General features: G+C 36.8%; 1 protein-coding gene across 3 annotated transcripts in view; it reads left to right on the forward strand.

Moving 5' to 3' along the window:
• Window positions 1–23,247, forward strand: part of SLC44A1 (solute carrier family 44 member 1) — a 212,292-nt gene that overhangs the window by 111,613 nt on the left and 77,432 nt on the right. For all 3 annotated transcript variants that reach the window (XM_029203110.1, XM_029203109.1, XM_029203107.1), the window contains exons 6-12: window positions 4,912–5,081; window positions 7,024–7,113; window positions 11,791–11,930; window positions 13,127–13,313; window positions 14,421–14,586; window positions 15,553–15,709; window positions 16,398–16,481. In XM_029203110.1, the coding sequence (XP_029058943.1) occupies window positions 4,912–5,081; window positions 7,024–7,113; window positions 11,791–11,930; window positions 13,127–13,313; window positions 14,421–14,586; window positions 15,553–15,709; window positions 16,398–16,481 (994 nt within the window). The remainder of the gene's footprint in view (window positions 1–4,911; window positions 5,082–7,023; window positions 7,114–11,790; window positions 11,931–13,126; window positions 13,314–14,420; window positions 14,587–15,552; window positions 15,710–16,397; window positions 16,482–23,247) is intronic.

The following is a 23,247-nucleotide window of genomic DNA, read 5'->3' on the forward strand; positions in this document are numbered from 1 at the left end:
CACTAGGCAAACCTGTGATGCAGGCAAATGGCCCTCAGCATCTTTTATGTCTCCTTTGCTGTCTCCCTGGGAGCACAGCAGTGGGACAGAAAGAACTGAACTTTGAGTCCAGATAGGCCTGGGGCTGAAATCTGTTCGACCACTTTCTATTTGTCAGCTTAAGCAAGTCTGTTAAGCCCTCAGTAAACCAAGTTTTCTCGTATGTAAAATGGGACTATCAATACCTCTCCCATGGAATTGTCATAAGGATTAAGTAAGATAATATGTGTTAAATATTCATTATTGTGCTTGGCATTTGGCTTAGGAACTATTCGAGAGCCTTCCAACCTTCCTGGGTACCCAGGAACCTTCTGCAGCTGAAGGTGCCTGTTTTAAAGAAAAGCAGTTGTAAACTAATTTGCAATAAAACATTAGTGCCACATAATCTCCAAATGGTTACTATTCCTAAGAGCTTTTGAATTTTAAAAGCAAATGCCTAGAAAGGGCCATATTGTATCCAAATTCAGAACTGTACTGGTGACATGCTAAACATAGTAGCAACAGGGAGTCTAGCCAGCCCTTATACTTGCAGTGCTTAAAGGTTTGGGTATAGCTAGAAAAAGTTGCAATACTAGAAACAGATTTCATAAGTTCAGTTTATTCATCAAACATTTATTTTGGTACTTGCAGATGCCAGAAAGGGTACTTGGTGTTGAGGAATTAACATGATATGGAAATAAGAAAATAATAGCCAAGAAAAAAATATTATCTATATTTTTTAAGTGAAGGATTCAAGGTGAATTAACATTTATAAATCATCTATTGGATGCCAAGTACAATATTATGTTTCTCATATGTACAATCTCACTTAACCCTCACAAAAGCCTATAAGGATACTGTCCCTAATTTATAGATGAGGAAATAGAAAATAAGTTAAATGGGTTGCCCAAGGCCACACAACTAATTGTTGGGAATCAGAATTTGAATCTAAGATCTTGTAAAGTCTATACCACAGTTAGTTTGAAGGGGAAAAAGGGAGTATAGGAATGAAAGAGGAGGGAAAAGAAATAAAATGAAATGTGTGAAAATCACTGCACATTGCCATTAGATTCTTGATTACTTATTTCCTGCCTTTGCTGTGCTATAGAGATATTGCCAAAACCCTTTATTTTTATTCTTTCTTAAATAAAACTTTTAATGAGAAGTCTTGTGTAATTGCTTATTTATAACCTGAAGTTTTAAGATAATTGTGTGAAGTGCAAACTCCTATCTTCTCTTACAAAGGCATATGGACAAGATATTAGGCATTGTTTGACATCATACTTTGAGGGAGCTCATTAACTGTGATAGTCTGGACTTAAAGGCAAATGGGCAATATGTTTGCCAAGGTAAGATACAATTTTCCTGTGAGTGGCTAATTTAAAAAAAAATTTTTAAAAGACTCATTATAAATTCATTTTGTTCTTGTTGACTAATGTTTCATTAAAGTGAAACAGCATCGGTTCCTAATGAAACAACACTGACTTCTTAAAGATTCAATATTCTATAGGCTTCAAAAGGTAGAAAAACTTACTGTAAATAGAATACTTTATGCTCGTTCTCTTAATTAAGAAGCACAGAGTGTGTCATTTAGGTTAGACACTAAAGTAGAAGTGATCTCATATACTAGGTTCTCAGAAGGGTTATTTTCTGAGAGGTATATGAAATCAGGTGACATCTTAAATTCATCATATCACATGGGATTTAAATGGTAAAATATAAGACAAACCATTTCAATGCCATGATTACTAAAATTTTTTAAAATAATAAAATAAAATAATTCAAACAAAATAATTCATGACTAGTCAAGTTGTTTCTGTTTGGGAAAGAGTTGAGAAAAAGAATGACAAGGGAATCTAGTACTTTTCACTTTAAAGCTAAGTATTTAATTTCATTTTTGCTGTTGTGTCCAGATACGATCTTCGGCCTTGTTTGCCTTCTGCTTCTGTTATTCCTTTTACCACCAAGAGCAGCTTTTGACCATTTTGACCATCAGCTAAACAGTGTAATCAGCTTGTGCTATTTTTATACCCTTCAATTTAGAGCTGTCAGGGTTTTTAACTGACGTAGATTGAATTATAAGGCAAGGGACTGTTATTTTATTCCAGTTCTTTGAAAGATACTTGTACAAGCACTCTTTCTAACTGGCCAAGTGTTTATATACAGTAGACAAATGACTTGAAAGCGTAAGTTCAAAACTGATATTACTCAGCTTTTCCTCTTAAATACAAATGAAGGATTAGAATTTTAAGACTATAATCCTTCCCTTTTCAAATCAGCTATCCTCATTATAAGTATGAAAAGCAGAAAAATACGAAAGCTACTGGGCATCCTGCTTCTACTAATTTAGAATCATTGATTTATGGGTGGACATTATTATTATTATTATTATTATTAAGATGTGAAAAGACTTATAGAGGACTTACTTCTACCCTTTCAGCTAACAGAAGGAGGGACTGAGAAAGAGAGATGAAGTGACCTGTGTAATGTTAGGAGAATCACCCAGGGCTTTTGAACCCAAGTCCAGTTTTTCCTTATCACAAGTTCCACTCTCTTTTGGAAATGATGTATATTTCTATTTGAGTATAAAAATACATCAACATCCTGTTAGGATATGGGAGATTTAAGTGGAGCCACCTCTGGACAGAGGATAAAGTTTACGGTTATATGACAGGAAAAAGGAAACGGGAGCAGGACCAAAAAAATTGGTGGGTTTTAAAAACAGAACATCAGTATCCTTAAGGTGGATGTATTTTATGTTCAAGGTTGGAGGCAAGTGAGTTAAACTGAGATGACATCAGAGATGTAGGGTAATAAAGCAGATGAAGATGTAGACAGTCATGGAGCAGAGAGGACTTTAGTTTTGAAGGACAGAGAACCAGCCTTTTAGTGAAAATACGGTTAAAAGTCCTTAGACAGGGACATTAACCTGGCAGGGACAGTATCTAGACAGTATCAGGAAAAAAATAGTTGTAGGTCACAACACAGTTGTCAAGTTTAGAGGTTTCTGTCCCAAGTTAGCCTCCATTGAGTAGGAACTTCTAGTTAATCTTTTTTCATTCTTTCCTGTAATATTTCTAACTAAATCCATATCACCTAAAAGTATTCTGTAATTTAATGTCTTTTTAAATCATTAGTAAAACAACTTTTGGTCAAAAAATGGTGATTTACATACCCGTAATTCAAGCATTACTCAGAATGCTCTGGCTTTCTGCACTTTGTGACAAAATATCAAATCTTTGGTATTATCTCTCACCAACACCATTTTGGAGGTGTATACAAATACACACGCACATCACAAGAGGCAATTAAAAAAAAATGAACATGCATGTCATCATCATTTTTGGATACATTTTACTTTAGAGCATAACTACGGTAAGGCTAGATCTTTAAAATTATATTATTTTATTGCTCCATGAAGTTTAACATCACGGAAGGTGTTGCTTATTCTTACTTCCCACGGTGCTCATGTACCAACATTTAAGGAAAATCAATATATAGTTCACTTATATTCTTACTTGAAAAGAAATATTCTAATTGTTTTTTGAGGAAGGAAACAAAGGTAGTGTTTTGCTTTGGGTTATACAAAGTTGCTTTGCTGAGATTAGAAACCTTGGGATTTTATTTGGTGTTCAACCATGTAATCTTATTCACTAATTTGACCAAAATACAGTGCCAGTCAAGAATGAGAACACACTTATTTCAGTCCAGTCAAAAGTGTTATGTTACACTGTGACTGATAGCCCTACAAATAATTCTGACAATGTGGGATTCATGTTAGTAATGACTAAATTTTAACTTAATGCACACGTAAATGTGTGTTTGTGCATAGGTGCATGTATGGGCTCTTTTAGAATCCAAATAAGTCACAACCGAGGGCATGTTCATAGAACTTTGCTTAAAATCTCTGATTAGCGCATACATGTTCTCAGAAGCTAAAATAGAACCGTGTTATAACAAGCTGTATTTATGTCATGGTTTATACATAGCTATGTTCCTTCACAAGTGAAAGCTGCAGTCGGTATAAACCTGATATAATTGATTCCCTCTTTTTTGGACACAAATAATCTCATAATAATAATAACATACAAAAAGAAAAGAAAATGGCCCAGAATCCCATGACCCTAACAAATCAGAGATTTTTCATTTCTTTATATTTTTTCCTGTTCTCATTCTTATGTATATATCTTTTATACAGAGATGTAATCATCACATTAGATATCAATTTTTGGGTTTTCTCCCTTGTACTGTTAAATCGTAAGTTCTTCCATACATTAGTATTCAAAGTTATTGTTTCAAATAGCTGCATATTATGCTGTATGTTGATGTCTTGGTATGACTACTTTGTATGAGTTATTAAGCTTGTGCCCCAAATACCTTTTTTAATCTAAGGTTTTGTATGCTGTTCTGAGAGAAGAAATACTCTATTAATGGTGGCATGTTTCAAGCAAAAGTATGTTTGTTTTTATTTTTAGATAGCTTATGGCAAAAATTCATTTTCAGTTCAATGAAGTATATGTTTGTAAGTTTTGCCATCTGCCCCTTGATTGATAGATGTGTAGGCTGAGGAGTTTAAGTGTTTGGTTTTGCTTTTAGTAGTTGTGTATGTGTGTATGTGTGTGTATATGTGTGTGTGTTTCTTTTCAGAAGGGGAGGGTAATGTCTTCTGTTGGAATATGCACTCCACCCTCTGATAAGGCTTGTGGTAAGATGTGCATCATGCCCCATGACGGTCATCTTCATAGCATTAAGCTCACAGCTCTTAGCTCCCATATGATGTGTGGAGGGTGGACTGTATTGCAGTCATATTCACCTTTCATTTGTGTGTTTGATGTGGCATTTATATTAAGTAGGAGTAATTTTTTTTCTGATTTTTTTTTCTTGTGTCACCAGTGCACCTATTCCATTCTTCCATCGCTGTGCTCCTGTGAACATTTCCTGCTATGCCAAGTTTGCAGAGGCCCTGATCACCTTTGTCAGTGACAATAGTGTCTTACACAGGCTGATTAGTGGAGTAATGACCAGCAAAGAAATTATATTGGGACTTTGCTTGTTATCACTAGGTAATTGTTTTTCTCATTATTAGCTTTTGCATAGTACTGCAGTAGAAGACTGTTCTTTTAACCAAAATATGAATACTGCTGGGGATACTTGTAAATTGTTTAACTTCCCATAGCCAAAATAATTGTTTCAGAATATATATAGTTGTAAATAGATACATATTTTTAAAAGAATATAATATATCTGAAACTCATTTCCCTTCTTTTTCTCTCATTGGAGAAAACTGGTGTATTCCCAAACTTTGATTACAAAGGCTATAATAACCTTTAGTATGATAATAGGAGGTTTCTATTATCAGCACCCCTTTGTTTTTAGTTTTGATTTCAAAAGGCTTACTTGCTTATAAAAAGAGGCTACATATTCTCTTTTATATTTCCATCAAAGAGCAAGATTTCTGATATGTTTGGATTATGTAATTTTTTTCATTGCTACAATTAATATCTGTATTGCTTGAAAAAGTAGGAAATCTCCACTTGTTAGCCATTTAGTTTTTTGGTCAATAAATAGATAATAAAATAAATAAAAGCAAATAAATTTTATTTTCAAGATGTAAATTCCCTATATTATCCTAGAACTATATGTAGCCATATCAGAATTTATAGACTTTTTTAGTTGGGAGAAGTAAACTGTAGTAGGAACCAAACAACTATTTTGTTATATAAGTAAAATGAGTGTTTATGCCTGTTAACACCAATTATAGTCATTGAGAAGTTTAGCTATATTTCTGTCTTGTCATTAGAGAGTATTTTCTTTTTGCTTAGGTAGTACTTGACTCAGTTGAAATAATGCTGTCCATATGAAAAGCTATTTCTGTGATATTTGAAACGCTCCCATCTGTTTTTGGTTCCTGTACATTTATTGCAAATGTGAGTACCTTAATAATGTTACCTAGTCACAGATCCCACCCATTTATTTGGCTTTGCAAATGGTCCAAGGAAACTTGATTATTAGTCTAGCTTTATTTAAAATTTTTTTGATTTCTGAAATAGTTGAATACTTGAACCAAGAAAAAAAAATCCAAACCTAAAATAGTGTTAATAATGTTGTTAAGCCATTGGAATTCCATTTTTTATTAGAATGGTTTACTTTTGAGGTTTAAGATCTTTATTCATTTGTTTGTGAAATGGGACTTTAGATAATTAAAGATGAACAAATTATGATTTCAGAAATGAATTTCCCCGTGCAAGGGTTAAATCTTCTCAGTTTCTTTTGAGATTTTCACTCAAGATTTTGGCATGTTGGAATTTAGCTTGGGGTGGGTAGAGGAGTTGGTTAAATAACTCAAACTAAGCTTTGCTCCTTTTTTGAAGAGCTTCTTAGTCAGGACCCCTGACCTCAGTTGAGAAGTAACGTCAGAGGAATTTTGGCTTCAGTAGTTTTCAGGATATTATTCTATAGAGTCAGACCATTTCTTGGAGTTTTAGAGGAGAAACAACTAGAAAAAGATAATATACCATCTGGCTTGTTGACCGAACATCAGAGAAGTTGGTCCTGAAACGCATAGGTAACTCAAGGAAGCGTAGCACCTAATTTAACTGATGTCTGTCTACATGTGGTAATTTTTCCGGTCACCAACACGGCATGTCATTCTCTACACTTTGTGTGTCGGCATCTATGTTTGCATGTGAGTTCTGATGTCTTCCTGTGGCAAATCCACAACAGTTCTGTGCTGTTTTTCAGTCACCATATACATTTGCATATATTCTTTTCTGTCATTTATAAACCCAGTTAGGTGCCTTTGGTTTTAAGTGATGCTGTTCAAGTGGTACAAGTACCAAAGTCAAAGTACAAAAGCAGCCAGTTTTCTTTCTTACCTAAATTGGAGTCGTGAGCTTGTCAATAGCAACAAATTATTTCTCTAGGAGAAAACAATTGAAAGAGTTTCTCTTTATATTTTCTAAAGTTTTCAAATGATATTCTGTGTGTTCTTTATCTTCCCTGCAGTTCTGTCCATGATTTTGATGGTGATAATCAGGTATATATCAAGAATACTTGTGTGGATCTTAACAATTCTGCTCATCCTGGGTTCACTTGGTAAGCTGCTTATTCCTTTGTTTTTTAGTAATTAGAATTGAGAGTTCAAGTTTGCCTTTAACAATCCCTCAATTCAGAACTGTTTTGGTTATTTTAAATAATTTTCCTCTTGTAAGGCCTGTGAATTCATTGATAAAATGTAAAGACAGGTAAGTGGATTACATTTAAGTTAGTTCACTGTGAGATCACTAAATCAAATAAAATGGGAAGGTCAGTGGCTTTTGGAATGAGAGCAAGTGATATTTTTAAAAGGGGACTAACGTTTTTCTGTCAATATCAGTTGGAGGGGGAGAGTACAACTGAAAAGAAAGGAATTGAGCCTCTGTTCTGCTCCTGCTTTTGAATTTTCACTTGATTCTTCCAGTGCTCCCTGCCTGGCAAATGAAGGGACCCTTTCTTTTTATCCTGCACTTTTTTAAGGCCTAAATCAGCCATTCTAAGGTGTTGAAATTCTTTCTGGTTGAAAAGTGTTCCTGGCAGGATAACTCTGTCGGGGTGGGGGTGTGTTTAAAATTTTGTTACTCATTTTTCTGTCTATTGACATTCTATTTTGTTTTCATTTTAGTGTTTCTAATGAAACCTTCTGGGTTTTCTGTGTTTATTGTCTTTAAAAAAAAAATTTCCGCCTCCCAATTATAAATGTCATACCTACTCATGGTATCTAACTACTTCCATGGTAGAAAATAGAAATATAGGAAAGAAAATAAAAGTTTTATTTCACATGCTACATCTTCTCTTTAAAGAGTATTTACTTTTGCCTTTAAAAATGTCATAATTATAGGGACCCACCTTCAGTTCACCAGTGTTAGCATTTGGAATCCAGACCTTGATATTCATATATATATGTATGCACGTGTGTGTGTGTGTGTGTATGTGTGTATGTATATAGTATAAAAACGTTTTAACCCAATATGAAACTCTTTCAGTAGGAGAATTTGCCACCATTACGTTTACCTGGTATGTTTGGTCTTACTGATGTCTGTTTATGTTTTCCTTAAATTTATGCTTCCTTATTTTGTTTTCCCTATCTTTGCTGTATGGAATTGTGTTTTCTTTGGTTATTTTCACCCTGGCTTTGGATGGTATAATTTTATTTTCACTTCTTCAGTTGGTAACCCATACATTTTCAGAAAATATTCTTCAGTCTAGAATTCTATAATTATTAAAGGCTGAAATGAAACAATACTTGTTGAGGTCCCCCCCCCTTTAAATTAGCATAAACTTTCCTTCCTGTCTAATCCTACTCTCTTCTGCCCACTCGCACTTTTTAGCTCTTGTTAAATATTCTGAGTGTTCGTTATTCAGGTTATTATTAAACTTAAAATATTATTTGTTCTACTATATCTTTTCAAAGAATTTTGCTTACCTTTGCCTTGAGGAGTTTCATAATTATATTTATTTAAGTTCTCCTGTCCTGATTTTAGTGAGAACTACTGGTCCTGTTTTTATTTATTTTTTTTTTTTAATTTTTATTTTCTATTGGAGTATAGTTGATTTACAATATTGTGTTAGTTTCAGGTGTACAGCAAAGTGATTCAGTTATACTGGTCCTGTTTTTATAAAAGTTCATTCTTGAGTTCTAAATTTCAGTTCATATTTGTTTTGACTGGAATCTGAGTTCAAGTAACTTATTCATGAAAGACTTATGGGTTGTAATATTCTGAATTCTTGGTTATCTAAGATTGCCTTTGCCTTCACATGTGAATATTGAATTTGTTGCATATAAAAGTCTTAAGATACAGTATGTTGCCTTATGTCTGTACTTCATTTCAGAGAAGAACTTTGAGACCAGTCTAAATTTTGTTCCTGTGCCCATAACCTATCTCACTTACCTAGATGTTTATATAATTTTTAACTTATCCTTACAACTTAAAATTTTTGTCTAGTTCAGAATCTTATCTCAGTTTGCCTATGATCTCTTTTTTTGGGGAATCTTTTTCAACTTTGAAAAGTTTACTTTATTTCTATACTTGTTTCTTGTTTCCATCCTGGTGGTTTTCTCTTTAAGATCCTTCTTACTCTCCTGCTATCATCTCCTAAATTATCATTTTAATCCTTTTATCATTTTCTTTACATTGAGGAAGAACTCTTCAAGTTTATCTACCATATCACTGATTTTGTTTTCCTTGGTGTCAGTCTGTACTTGACTACTTAATTTTGTTATCCCAATTTCATCTTATTTGTAGGTCTTCCTTCTCTCAGCCATCTTCCTTTTCATTTCAGTTTGTAGCCTTCAAATCTAATTCTGTGTTTAGATGATGTCTTAGTCAGTTTGGGCTGCTGTAACAAAGTACCACAAGACTGGATGCCTTATAAACAGCAAACATTTATTTCTCACAGTTCTGGAGGCTGGGGAGTCTAAGATCAAGGCACCAGCAGATTCGGCATCTGGTGAGGGTCATCTTCCTGTTTCCGGCCATCTGATTGCTGTGTCCTCACATAGCAGAAGAGGGAAGGAGCTTTCTGGGGTCTCTTTTATAAGGGCACTAATCCCATTCATGAGGGCTCCACATTTATGGTCTCATCATCTTCTAAAGGCCCCACCTCCAAATATACCATATTGGGGATTAGGATTTCAGTAGATGGGTTTTGGGGAGACACAGCATTCAGTTCATAACAGATGGATAGCTTTTATAATAAAAGTAGATTTGAATCCCAGCTCTCCCACTTACCAAGTATGTGACATTTGGCATGCTGCTGAAATTTCCTAAATTTCAATTTCATCATTTGCAAAGTGGAGCTAATAATACCCACTTAAAAGCATTGTGTTTAAATGTGGTTGCAACTCTTTGTGCTAATTCCTGACACAAGTTTAAATGTTTAATTAATGATATCTACTGTGGATGTTATGAACAATGCCCTTGATGTCATCATTATTATCTCATTCTATTTTCCTTGAACTTCAGGCTTTCTCTCAACTTTTAATTTCTATTTGTAGAGAACGTATTTTATCCCATTTTTTGAGGATATTAAACAGTTTTCCAAACAGTTTTCTTGTACCTTCAAGATTCCAAAATGGAAGTAGCCTTTCCCTTTCTCTGAAATATTCTTCATAGGCTCATGGTTGTTTTGGTTTGTTTAATCATCTTCCATAGAAGAAAAATTCATGCTTAATATTTGCCAACAGGTAGTTGGAATTTCCCTTTGACACTATTCACTCTTGACTTGAGTGCACATGGAGGTCAGGTTGATTTGCGTAGATCTCAGCCCAGTTGCTTCTCTCCCAGGCATTCATCTCATCCACCGATACATACACATCACTACTCTGAATCTTCCACTTCCTTACCGTGGCCTACAAGTCCTTGCAGTATGATCTGGTGCCCAGCTCCCTCTCTGCACACATCTCTTACTGCTTTCCCCATTGCTCATTGCTGTAGCTCTAGTGGCCTCCTCTTTTCTTGCCTGCCAGGCATGGCCCATATCAGCATCTTAGAACTTGCTGTTTCCTCTTGCCTGGAACACTCTTAGATAGGTTCGTAGATTGCTTTCTCCCTGTCTTTGATTCTTTTGCTCCAGTATCGTCTCACCCCAGTGAGGCCTTGCTTATATAAAATTGTAATGCTTTCCCAGCGCTAGCACTTTCTATCCCTTACTGGCAGCTTTTTTCTTAGATTTAATATACTCTATTTTCACTTGTTTCCTTGTTTTTTTTGTTTCCCCGTTACTATATACGCTGCATGAGAGTTGATGTTGGTTTTTCACCGCTCTGTCCCCAGCCCCTAGAACAGTAGGTGCTGTAGGCACTCAAAGTGTTTGTCGAATGGGTTGAATGAAGGTGTCCAAACCAGCTCTCTTATACGGAGGCAGGTCTGCCTCCCTCTTCAGTCTAGATCTCAGAATCTCTGAACCAGTCATGGAGATAAAAATTCCCATCCCTAGTGCCCACCGCTCTTCCAGCTATCAAAGATTTCCTTTTTTTTTTTTTTTTTTACATCTTTATTGGGGCATAATTGCTTTACAATGGTATGTTAGTTTCTGCTTTATAACACAGTGAATCAGTTATACATATACATATGTTCCCATATCTTTTCCCTCTTGCGTCTCCCTCCCTCCCACCCTCCCTATCCCACCCCTCCAGGCGGTCACAAAGCACCGAGCTGATCTCCCTGTGCTATGCGGCTGCTTCCCACTAGCTAAAAGATTTCCTATCTTTGTTCCTACCTTTGGTGGGAACCACTCATTTGATCTTCATTTATTCATTGTACAAATATTTCATCAACTGCACGAGTGTATCCTCACTAGGCACTGGGGTTAGTGTACAACAGAGAAGATATTTGCCTTCCTCAGCTTCGTTGCTGATTTCTGTAACCCTTGCTTGCTTCCCACAGGCTCCGTAGTTTAAGCAGGTGCCGAGGCCCTCTTTGTGACCAGTTCCTCTCAGGGGTGTCTGTCCTTGCTGGCTCTCTCTCAGCTTCAGAGTTGATAATAAATACAGTTAAAGGAAGTTTATTTGATACAGTGAGAGATTTGTAAGTGCCTAATGTGGAAGATGTAAATGGAGTCATTGGCATTCCCCTTATGCTGGCAAAAAGTTACAGCCACGCACCTCCCAGCCAAATGGATTGTTGCTGTGTTAGTCCACGTTGATGTATAGGAAGGGGCCAGAAAATTGAGGATTTATGTTACACATTTTCTTGTGCCAGTTATTGCAAAAACAATTGTTTTTTTTGTCTCCAGGTGGCACAGGTGTACTATGGTGGCTATATGCAAAGCAAAGAAAGTCTCCCAAAGAAACAGTTATCCCTGAACGGCTTCAGGTAGCTGAAGACAATCTTCGGGCCCTCCTCATCTATGCCATTTCAGCTACAGTGTTCACAGTGAGTACAGGCCTTGGTGTATCTTTCAGGTTTATGTTTTAATTTATAGATCATTAATGAAGCAGAAACTCATGCTTAGCCATTGCATGCCTAACCATGATCCCTATTGGATGAAATCTCTGCTCCACAGTGTATGACATACTCAGAAGGCTTCAGAAGGCTCCCCTAAATGATGAGTGCTATTTTATGTGACATTTTATTCTGTGCTGCCTGCTTTTTGAGAGGGAATTTTCACCTAGAGTATTAATTATCATTTTCTGGTAAGAACATACATCTTATTGTCATGAGATAGTGTAATTATAGAAAAGTCTATTAAGAAATAGGCTACCTAGTGTCATTCCATCTACGTATTCACTAATTATTTCCCATTTTTCCCTTTTAAACTTTTAACAACATTATTTTAAAAAGAGAGGTGAGCTTCACTAACTAGTATAATTATTATAATAACTGCAGGAAAATTATTCATTAACATGTGGTTCAATAATCTATATTCATATCTTTGGTTCATCTCCTTCTCCTCTCTGAAAAAAAGGGAAAAAAAATCTCAGTCCACTTCTTGGAGCAATCCCAAGCTTTTCACTGAGCATTAGAAACTAAAAATAAAGCCATCGTAAAACCATTGGTGCCAAAAGATTTTTGTTTGCTATCATTGTACAAATATTTATTAATCATCTTTTAAGTACAGTTCTCTGCGCCAGGTGCCAGGGCAGAGTGGGGAGTGACAAAGGATAAATTTGACATGGGCCCTGCTTGTAAGGTGCTTTTGGTCCAACAAGGGAGATGAGGTATAAGTTCTCTGTGCTTCTGTGGTCATAGCATATCGTCTTTTCCCCTATTTTCAGAGTGGCAAGCATGTATCTATTTAAATAAATTAAGAGTCTCATCCTGATGACAAACAACACGTTTTGATTCATAACGAGTGGAAAAAGGGAAAGTAGAAGAATTAATACATCTAGGATATATTAATAAATTGAGAAACTCTTTTATGTTTAGCTTTAAAAGACATTTTCAATATATAATGAAAAATAAGGGCTGCAAGAGAGATACAGACTGTTAAAGCATTATTGGGATTCAGAGAATGATACATCCCCATTTTGGAATGAAAGGTTATGTTAAAAATTTCCCACCATTGTTCAGTTTCTGTTTTTACTGCTTAAAACAGTAGCTGGAATCTTTCCATGTGTTCTCTCCTACAGGTTATCTTGTTCCTCATAATGTTAGTCATGCGCAAGCGGGTTGCTCTCACCATCGCCTTGTTCCACGTGGCTGGCAAGGTTTTCATTCACTTGCCACTGCTAGTCTTCCAACCCTTTTGGACTTTCCTTGCTCTTGTTCTGTTTTGGGTGTATTGGATCATGACACTTCTCTTTCTTGGCACTACCGGTAAGAAGACATGTTACTTCTTTCTTTTAGTAATGAAACTGATTTGCATTAAAATATTTTAAAACATCAGAGAGATATAATTCTTAAGACATTTATGGACTAAGGTCTAACAACCATCAGAATTAGCAATGGTTATGGCTCTTCAATAACATATTCCCCATTCATGATTTTTAGAACATCCCAGCAAAGTGAGTCTAAACCAGGTAGGGCCTGAAATCATATCCAGTTTCAAGATGGTTATGGATTTGAAGTAAGTTCCTGTACTGACTCAGACATTTGGATTCATTCTGAGATGAACTAATGAATGCAGTGCTGCTCTGGAATTGCCTCAAACTCCAGTTATAGCCAAAGATCAGCTTGCTTCCTTGGGACTTTCTAGTTTGGAAATAACCTGAACCTATGTAGAGCTAGTAGTGATACAGTTCACAGTTAGGCTCTCAAGACTTGCTTGTAACCATAGTTAATATCAAAGATTATGTATGTCTAAATGGAATTAATTATGAGGAGTGGTATAAGGATAGTAAGCTTATATGTAACTTCTTTGGCCATTCAGCACACCATCACCAATTGAAAATAATATTAATTTCTGTACTTTGCTAATAATTTAGGTCTATAATTATTGGACAAGTAATACCTCTGAAAAAAAATTGAAGTGTTTGAAAATTCATGCCTACACTAAATAACTGATAATGTGGTAGGAACTATATTCAGGGACTTCCCTGGTGGTCCAGTGGCTAAGACTCTGAGCTCCCAATGCAGGGGGCCCAGGTTCGATCCCTGGTCAGAGAACTAGATCCCACATACCTCAACTAAAGATCCCACACGCGGCAACGAAGATCCTATGTGCCGCAATTAAGACCCAGTGCAGCCAAATAGATAAATAAATAAATATTAAAACAAAAAACTGTATTCAAATAGAACAACTTTTAAAAGCTATATATGATGGCTTTGAGGGTCCCTTAATGTAATAGCACTGTGTTCATGAAGTCAGTGGTTTGGGGATAGGGACATATTGTTGGAAATTAGATTAATCTCTTAGATTTAATAGCTGTACTTATTGGTTTATGCTTTATGTGCTCCTTCTTTCCTTCTTTGGTATTTTCCTAGGCAGCGCTGTTCAGAATGACCAAGGCTTTGTGGAGTTCAAAGTTTCTGGGCCTCTGCAATACATGTGGTGGTACCATGTGGTGGGTCTGATTTGGATCAGTGAATTTATTCTAGCCTGTCAACAGATGACTGTGGCAGGAGCTGTGGTAACATACTATTTTACTAGGTGAGAATTTATACTTGTCAGAAAACTTAACTTGTAACTACATGGATGGACCTAGAGGGTATTATGCTAAGTGAAGTAAGTCAGACAGAGAAAGATAGTAACTTTGTATACTGACCGATGATAACTAGACTTATTGTGGTGATCATTTTGTAATGTATAGAAATATTGAATCACTATGATGTACACCCAGAACTAACATAGTGTTGTAGGTTAATTAAAAAAAGAAGGAAAGAAAGAAAACTTAAGATCATCTAAGTGGTTTTGTCTAAAGGAAATGGAACTGAGACCGGTAAGAGCTCCATTTCTTTAAAAAGTAATTGGAAGTGAATATAACAAAATGTGTAGTTGATCGTTCTGTAGTTGATCACACTTTAAGTAGTTGATCATTCTGTGAGGTAGGAAAATGGGAGGTTATTATTTTATTCTTTATACTCTTCTGTAGCTTTCTCAAAAAATTAATTAGAACCGCAGGTCATGCTACACTTAAATTACATTTAGCAGAAGAACGAATCTTGTAGTAGTGTCTTATGTACTTTTGCTTTATATAAACGTCCATCAAAGGATAACAAGTCTTTTTAATTTGTATGGATCAGAACAAGTATTGTGACTTCCTGTCCTAACTTCATAGCTGAATATACACTACAATAGGCCTTATAGTTTTCTATTATAATGAGGTGCCAGGCCTAACATCTTTTTAAGTTCTGTTATCTGATTCTACAATTAACCCCATAACTATTTGCTAATAAGAGCTTTCAAAGCACAGTTTTATTTAACTTAAAGTGTTACAGCATAAGAACCCCATGAAACTACCATAAAGAAATGAAACATTAATTTTACATGGTACATCTGTAGCGTTTATATTACTTTGCCATTTTGTCATAGAGCTAGAATAAGAAAAATGAACTAATTTTTCACTCTTTTGGACTCTAAACCATTTCTGTGTTTCCATCTTGGTCTCTTATATAGGGATAAAAGGAATTTGCCATTTACACCTATTTTGGCATCGGTGAATCGCCTTATTCGTTATCACCTTGGTACTGTGGCGAAAGGATCTTTCATTATCACATTAGTCAAAATTCCACGAATGATCCTTATGTACATTCACAGTCAGCTCAAAGGAAAGGTAAGGAAAAACCCTTTTCTGGACTTTCTGTGGGCAAATTCCAGAACTTCAGTTCTGCATGTAGCAAAGTTCCCAGCGATATTAAGTCCAAGTGCAAATGTTTTTCTCAAAGTCCTTGCCTAGTGGAATCTAATTCTTCCCTTTTGTCTCCCACTCTTGCACTCTGTAGTTTCCCCAAATGTCCTGTGCTTCTCTTCCTCTGTGTGGACTCAACACACTTTCTTCCTTGGAACCTCCTTTCTGTCCTTGACTGCAGAAATACCATGCATTTCTACATAGCTTAGCTCAAATGCCCCCTCTTCCTAGAAGCCTCCCCGGAGTCCTCTCACCTCCCAAGTGATGTCTTCTCTCTCTCTTCTCCACTCTCATAGCACTAGTATCTATATCATATTCTGATTCTAATTGTTGTTATGTTTAGCGCTTTTTTTTTCTCCTACTAGATTATAAGTTCCTTGTTGGTCTCATATACCTTATATCTTGTATGCAATAGGTACTAAGTAAATGTTGAATTGAACTGATTAAAAATAATTCAGCCATTACATTTTGAGGGAACAAAGGGTGAGTGTGGAGGCTTTGAAGCATAGGTTGTGATTTTTCTTAATTTTTATTTTTCTAAAATTTAGAATATTCTATATGATATGGTTTGATTCTTTGGTCTTTAATTATTTCCATTTTTCATTCTTTCCAGGAAAATGCTTGTGCTCGATGTGTGCTGAAATCTTGCATTTGTTGCCTTTGGTGTCTTGAAAAGTGCCTAAATTATTTAAATCAGGTAAAATGTTTTTTTGGTTTTTTATTTTTTTGTTTGTTTGTTTTTAATTGTCATATCCTTTCTATGTTTCTTTTTTTTTAATTGGGTTATAGTTGTTTTACAATGTTGTGTTAATTTCTACTGTACAGTGGAGTTCCCTGTGCTATACAGCAGGTTCTTATTAGTTATCTGTTTTATACATATTAGTGTATATATGCCAATCCCAGTCTCCCAATTCATCCCCCACCTGGCGCCAAGGTAAAATGTTTTAAAAATACATTTAACATTCACTTTCAAAGATAGGTTCATTGTTTCTTCTTCCAAGATAAAGTTATTGAGCTTAAGTGAAAGATGTTTTGTTTTTCTCATGGTGTTATACATTGTACCTTGATCACGTATAACTGTTTCAGTCATATTCTTGTTTTTAAACGTAATATATGTTCTTACCAAGGCTTATTATTAATTAATTGTAGTACATTGATAAAATATTATTAGTGTCCATCTTTCAGGAAAGACATTTATCTCTTATCCCTTAATTCACATCCTTTCATCTTTGGTCTTCTCTGAGAATCTGTCTACTCTAGCCATAGTTCTTTAATTCTTTTAATGCTTTTTGAAAGGTTTAGTGAAAAGCTGTTGTGACACTTGCTCCTTTTTGCAACTGTCTACTATTGTTCAAAACTAGCATGCTCTGTAGGCCGTGGGGGTTTTTTTGTTTTCGTTTTTTGTCTAACTGCAGAAGACTATGATACTGGCCTGGAAAATATTATCAAAGGAAGTGCTATTTCTAAGGTCAAATGGAGGGATTGATACTTATGGGGTAACAGTTCTTAGCGGAGTGGGTCTGTCTTTCTGTATCTGAGCATGTAGGACTCTCGCTGTGAAGTACTCTGTTCATCTGGGTTTGTTTGTTTGTTTGTTTTTTAACCACTTTTCTCCAGTCGCTGAAAATCAATTCTAATGTACTGATGCCCTCATCTAATGGACCAAAGATAAAAATTGACTTTCTCACCATTTACCTTTCAAGTGATTGCAGGGTAGCATTGCACTTTCCATTCACTCACGGGTAGTCAAAGGGTAGGAGTCCTACGGTGATGGTGTTGAGCTTGCCTGGAGTTTGCTTTATTGGAGTTTTATGGTTAATATGATAAAGTAGGTATGACATTTCATTAGCAAAATACATTCTTGTAGCTCATCATACTCTATGGATGTAAAGCATTTGGAAGGTTATTATTAAAATAATTAGTAACAACCACAACATTCTGAAAAATTATGTCCTTTAAAATTTGGTTTGGGACCAAGTCATCTTCATCAAAAAAGTTGAGGATGCACTAAAGATAATCATCATTACATTTTGTATCTGTCACTAAATAGCTTATTCTCAGAGATATGGGCTAACCTCAGCTCTGTTTTCAGTTCCCACAGGTACCTTTTGCTCTTGCAGTTTCCAAAATGTTCAGGGAATAACTTCCTTCCAATGCTTGACTGACTCTTACTGATCCTTAATGATTCTTCCTGAGCATCACCTCTAAGGAACTTTCCCTCATTACCCCAGCCCCTCCTCTGACTTTCCACAACACCAGTTCATACCTCTGTGAAAACACTAAGAACACTATATGGGAGTTGTCTGTTCACTTCATCTCATCCTTTAGACTTTTACGTCCTTAAAGGCAAGACTTATTTTTGTCTCTCCAGAAACTATCACAGTGCCTGGTATACAGTAGGTGGTCTTTAACTGTTTTCTGAATGAATGATTAGTTAATCAATGAATATTTGGACTAAAAAAGACTGAGACAGTGATAAAAAACTCTAAGAATCTCAAAAAGATATGTGCAGTCATACTACAGGAAGAAAACAAATCACATCGTGTCAGGATGGTCAGTAACCAGGTGCAAACATCCAAAGTTTTCAGCTCATTCCAAGCTAAACATTAGTCAGCAGTTTAGTCCCAGCAGTCCTGAGATGTATATACAAATTACAAGTTGGTCTTTCTTTTACAGGTTTTGTCCATTTTGCATCCTCATTAGGTAGGCATGATGTCTGAAGATTCAAGGGAAGCATCAAAATAGTAGTAAATCAAATATGGGAGCAAAGGTTTAGGGAGAGTGATTCTGAACTCATACCTGGTAGCTCTCTTTGGGAATATGAAGCGTTGCGATATGGGAACTGGTTACCACTGGAGCTTCATGTCTCTTGTTTTCATAGGAATTTTATTTGAAATGAGGTCAACATATTGAAGACATTAGAATACTTCCTGCCATGACAGGCTAAGCATAAGTACCAGTTACCAGTGGAATTTTTTAACCCTTGTTCCTGTGAAATGTTTCAGAGCTGGATAGGCACCCATCTGCTTGAAGTGTTTAAGATGATAGGGGTCATGGTGGTACTGAATAAGTGAGCTCCAGAGACTTTTCTGAACTTTTAGAAAACAGTATATAAGAGTATGATCTACTAGTGCAAGAAGGGACATTTTTAGTGCTATCACACACATTCGGCAGTTGTAAGCTTAGTGCTCTGCTAGAGATGAAGCCATAGCTGGCACCAAGATGATGGCGTCGACTCACACCTTTCGTTTTGTCTCCTGTATTTTATTTATCATTGCTTTCTGAAAATGAAGTTCCTTTTCCCATACACATAGGATTGAGCCCACACTTTTATAGCCTTGTTGGAGAAGGTACAGTGGATAATTGGGGGGAGGCCCAATAAAGAGAGCCCAGATGTTGAAGACGTGTTTCAGTCCCCAGCAGTGTAACTGTTTGGCAAGCTCCATGAAAGCTCTGAGTCTCAGTTTTCTTCTTCAGTAAGTGGAGAAAAATATACCTGTCCTCACAGGCTTTAGGTTAGGATGAAATATAATGCAGATAAATCAGCTCTTACAGTGTCTAACTCTTGGTAGATACCTAGTAAGTGTTGTTATCGCTCTCCCTCCACCGCATTTTATTTTTTTATAAAGAACTCCCTATGTTTTACTCTAAGATAACAGAGCTATGACAAAGAAAATTCAAAAGGTAGTTCTACAAATGAATCTATTTTCTGTAAAAATAAATGTAAGACACTGAAGAGTTTGGAAAACCAAGACAAGAACAAAACATCACCCATGATCTCACCATGCTAACATAACACTTTTGTTACCAGCCAAACGGCAATTCCTCTGTCCTGGACCTCCCGAAGAAGAGAACTCAGTCGAGAGACATAGAGCAGTTTTAAGCAGCAGAAGTTTTATTAAGCAAAGCGAGAATATACTCCCAAGAGAGAGAAGGGGAGCAGGCCGTCCGGAAACCAGAAGCAGCCCGCAACGGATGTAGGGCTGCTTTTTCAGTGTGGTGGAAAGTCCCTCCTTCCGTCTTGCGTCATTTGACTGCCGAGGTGATTGACAGCTTTAGGTTATATGACTTTTCTCTTTGTGCGCAGGCGCTTACCCACAAGCACCCAAGCGAAACCCCCGGGGGACATGGGCAAAAACCGCAATGCTAATTTATTATAAATACGGCATAATGAACCCCGGGTTTTACTGTGAGGCACCTTTTAGGTCTTGGTGGGCCTGCGTCAACCTGTGCTGACGGGTTCGTCTTGTTTGGTCTCCATAAGGCTGGAATCCTAGCGGTCCTTGACTGCAAAAAGGGAAGATCTCTGGGCATGTTCTGATCACCTGTGTCCAGGTCGGGGAGGGAAAGATGACCCCGTCCAGGACAGGGCGAGGAGCCGCTCATGTCTGCCTACCTACCACTTTCATTAAAATACTTATCATTAACTTTGAGAAGAAGTTTGCAGTATTTCACTTCAATTAATGTCTGATAAGCTCTAAGCCTCATATGTAAAATGGGGCTAATAAGAGTATCTGTAGTGGGACTTCCCGGGTGGCACAGTGGTTAAGAATCCACCTGCCAATGCAGGGGACACGGGTTTGAGCCCTGGTCTGGGAAGATCCCACAGGCCACGGAACAACTAAGCCCATGCACCACAACTACTGAGCCTGTGCTCTAGAGCCCGCGAGCCACAACTACTGAGCCCACATGCTGCAACTACTGAAGCCCGCACACCTAGAGCCCATGCTCCGCAGCAGGAGAAGCCACCGCAGTGAGAAGCCCGCACACCTCAACGAAGAGTAGCCCCCACTCACCGCAACTACAGAAAGCCCGTGCACAGCAACGAAGACCCAGCGCAGCCCCAGAAATAAATAAATTAATTAAATTAAAAAAACAAAAGAGTATCTGTAGTGCCAGTTACCGTGAGGAGGAAAAGAGTCTACAGTGCTCTAAGCATGTGCTCAGTGAGTGGTGAATCTTATTCTATAGTACTGTCCACAGTTAATTTATTTTACATTTTTATAATGTGCAGCAGTTATATTTTCTATTTTCTCTTGTCAGTTCTGTTCAACTTTTCTTTCATGGTTTCTTACTTGGCTTTTACACTTAGAAAAGTTTTCCCCACCTCAAGATCAAATAATTATTCTAGCAATTTTTCATATAGTCCTTTAGAGATTCCCCCTTTTTAAAAGGGAAAAAAAAAACATTTTAGTTTATCTGGGATTTAATCAGTTGTCCCAGGACCAGTTAGTGATTAATCTATCCTTTCTTCTGCTGTGAAGTGTCAATTTGATCATGTATTAAACTCTTACATATCATACTTGAGTCTGTCTTTGGGCTTTCTTTTCTGATCTGTTCTTCTACTGGCACTGTTTGTTTTTAATTTAAAAATTGTTTTGAAGTATAGTTGATGTGCAATATTATATGTTACAGGTGTACAGTACTGGAGTATTTAATCATACTTCATTATATATCTCAAGTATCCTGTGATGCAGATCTCTCCTTCTTATTTTTCAAAGATTTCTTGTCAAGTCACCTGTTTACTCTCTGAGGTTATCTTCAGAGTATTCAATAGAGTACATTGAAAACGTAATACTAATTATAATGCCAGCTAACATTTACTGAGCACTTACCACGTGCCGTGCACTGTGGCTCACATTTCACATGCAGAGTCTCTCAGTTGGAGTTCTGTTTTGTGTAGTACTCTCTGGAAATTGTTAACAGTGAGTTAGTTAAGGTCCCTTTGCATCATTTTCCTCCTATCCTTTCTTCTGCTGTCAACTCCTGATGTCAGCATGCAACCCACAGTCAGAATCCTGGAGCAGGACTGGACGACACAAACCCCTGCAGGGCCGGTTGAAGTCCGTTACGTCACTTCTGTGAGTGAGTGCAGCAGCCAGGGTCTAAAGCAATAGGGAGCAGTAGAGAGTGATCAACTGGATGGTCACTTTCCATCCAGAGAGGGCCATCACTACTTAGCTCTGGGATACTGTTTGCCATGTGAGAACTTACAGACAGTTTCTAACTCTTCCAGTTTTCTAAGAGAAGCCAGAATTCTGGATGTTTGCATTTTATCGCCTGCTATTAAAATGTTGACAACTAATAAAGAAAAGAATAACTCTGAGTGAGCCAAAGCAAACACTGTGTTGTCTTTGGACCCCACAATGTCAGTTGCCCATAGGCCACTAGTTTGTTGCCACTGCCTTAGAGAATGTAGAGGATAATGGAGAGGAGTGTTTACATGGAGGCAGGGTAGACCAAAGTCATTGTGCCGCACCCTATGAAATTCCATAATCCCAAACCATGCTTCAGTGCTAAACAATGTGGAAAATATAGCTGACTTCAGAAAAAGAGCTGTAGATTTTTAAAATAAGCTATTAAATATTTACAGCATAGGTGCTAGAGTTTTGCAGATAAACAGAGTGAACTGTGAACTGCTCTTTGTTTCTGCAGGTGCTTATCTTAATGTGACAGGAAAGTTATGGTACATCTAATCTAACCTATAAAATTCACTTTAGGTAGAAAGATTGTTACAACTAGAATCTGTTACATTTGGGCATTGGATTACTCAGGCCTTGATTTACTTTGACTCCACTTGAAGATAGTACATTTAACACTGGAGGGTATCTGCTCTCCGGCTGATAAGCTCTTAAGATTATAAAGCTTTTCTCTACATAGTATGAGTGGGAGTTATTTTTTGAGCACCTACTTAAATCCTTGATAGTATACAAAGCACTTCATATATATTATCACTTTCTCTACACAACTCTGAAAGGAAGGCACATTTCCTCTGTTATACATGAGAAGATTGAGCCTGGGACCTTGTGGCAGATCACATGACCTAGAGGTGGAGGAAGTTTTCTAATCTAAGTTTACCTAGATCTTACCATGGCAATGCACAGTGTCCTACAGTTGACCCTTGAACAACATAGTTTTAAATTGTATGGGTCCATCACAGATGAACTTCTCACCCACCTGGCGAGAGGGATTTAGTTTTAAAGGGAGGAGGAGTGAGGCTAATGATGGGGAGGCACATGCATTAGTCTACCAAGCAAGGGGCAGGGCTTTTTCGAGGGAGTGGGGTGCCACCCCCTTTTTATCCTGTTTTGGTCCTTAATGTACAGTACTGGCATGGGTAGGTGTGTCGTTTAATATGCTAATGTAGTGAAATCAACATAGAATGAAAAACAAATTGTGCGGGTCCACTTACGCGCAAATTTTTTAAAATAAATACTACAGTACTGCACAATCCACTGTTGGTTGAATTCACGGATGCTGGAATCACAGAAAACATAGAGTATAAAGTTATATGCGGATCTTCGACTGTGAGGGGGAGTTGGCACCCCAGCCCCTGCGTTGATCAAGGGTCAACTGTATATACATATTTGTGAAACTTAAAGAAAACTAAAGTATAGTTTATTATAGAGAATATGCAAACATCTCAAACTTTCATGTTTCATGCTGTAAACTAAGGTAAGTGA

Source organism: Monodon monoceros, unplaced genomic scaffold, assembly GCF_005190385.1.
Source record: "Monodon monoceros isolate NGI ecotype Baffin Bay Population unplaced genomic scaffold, NGI_Narwhal_1 Super_Scaffold_5, whole genome shotgun sequence".
Lineage (NCBI taxonomy): Eukaryota > Metazoa > Chordata > Mammalia > Artiodactyla > Monodontidae > Monodon > Monodon monoceros.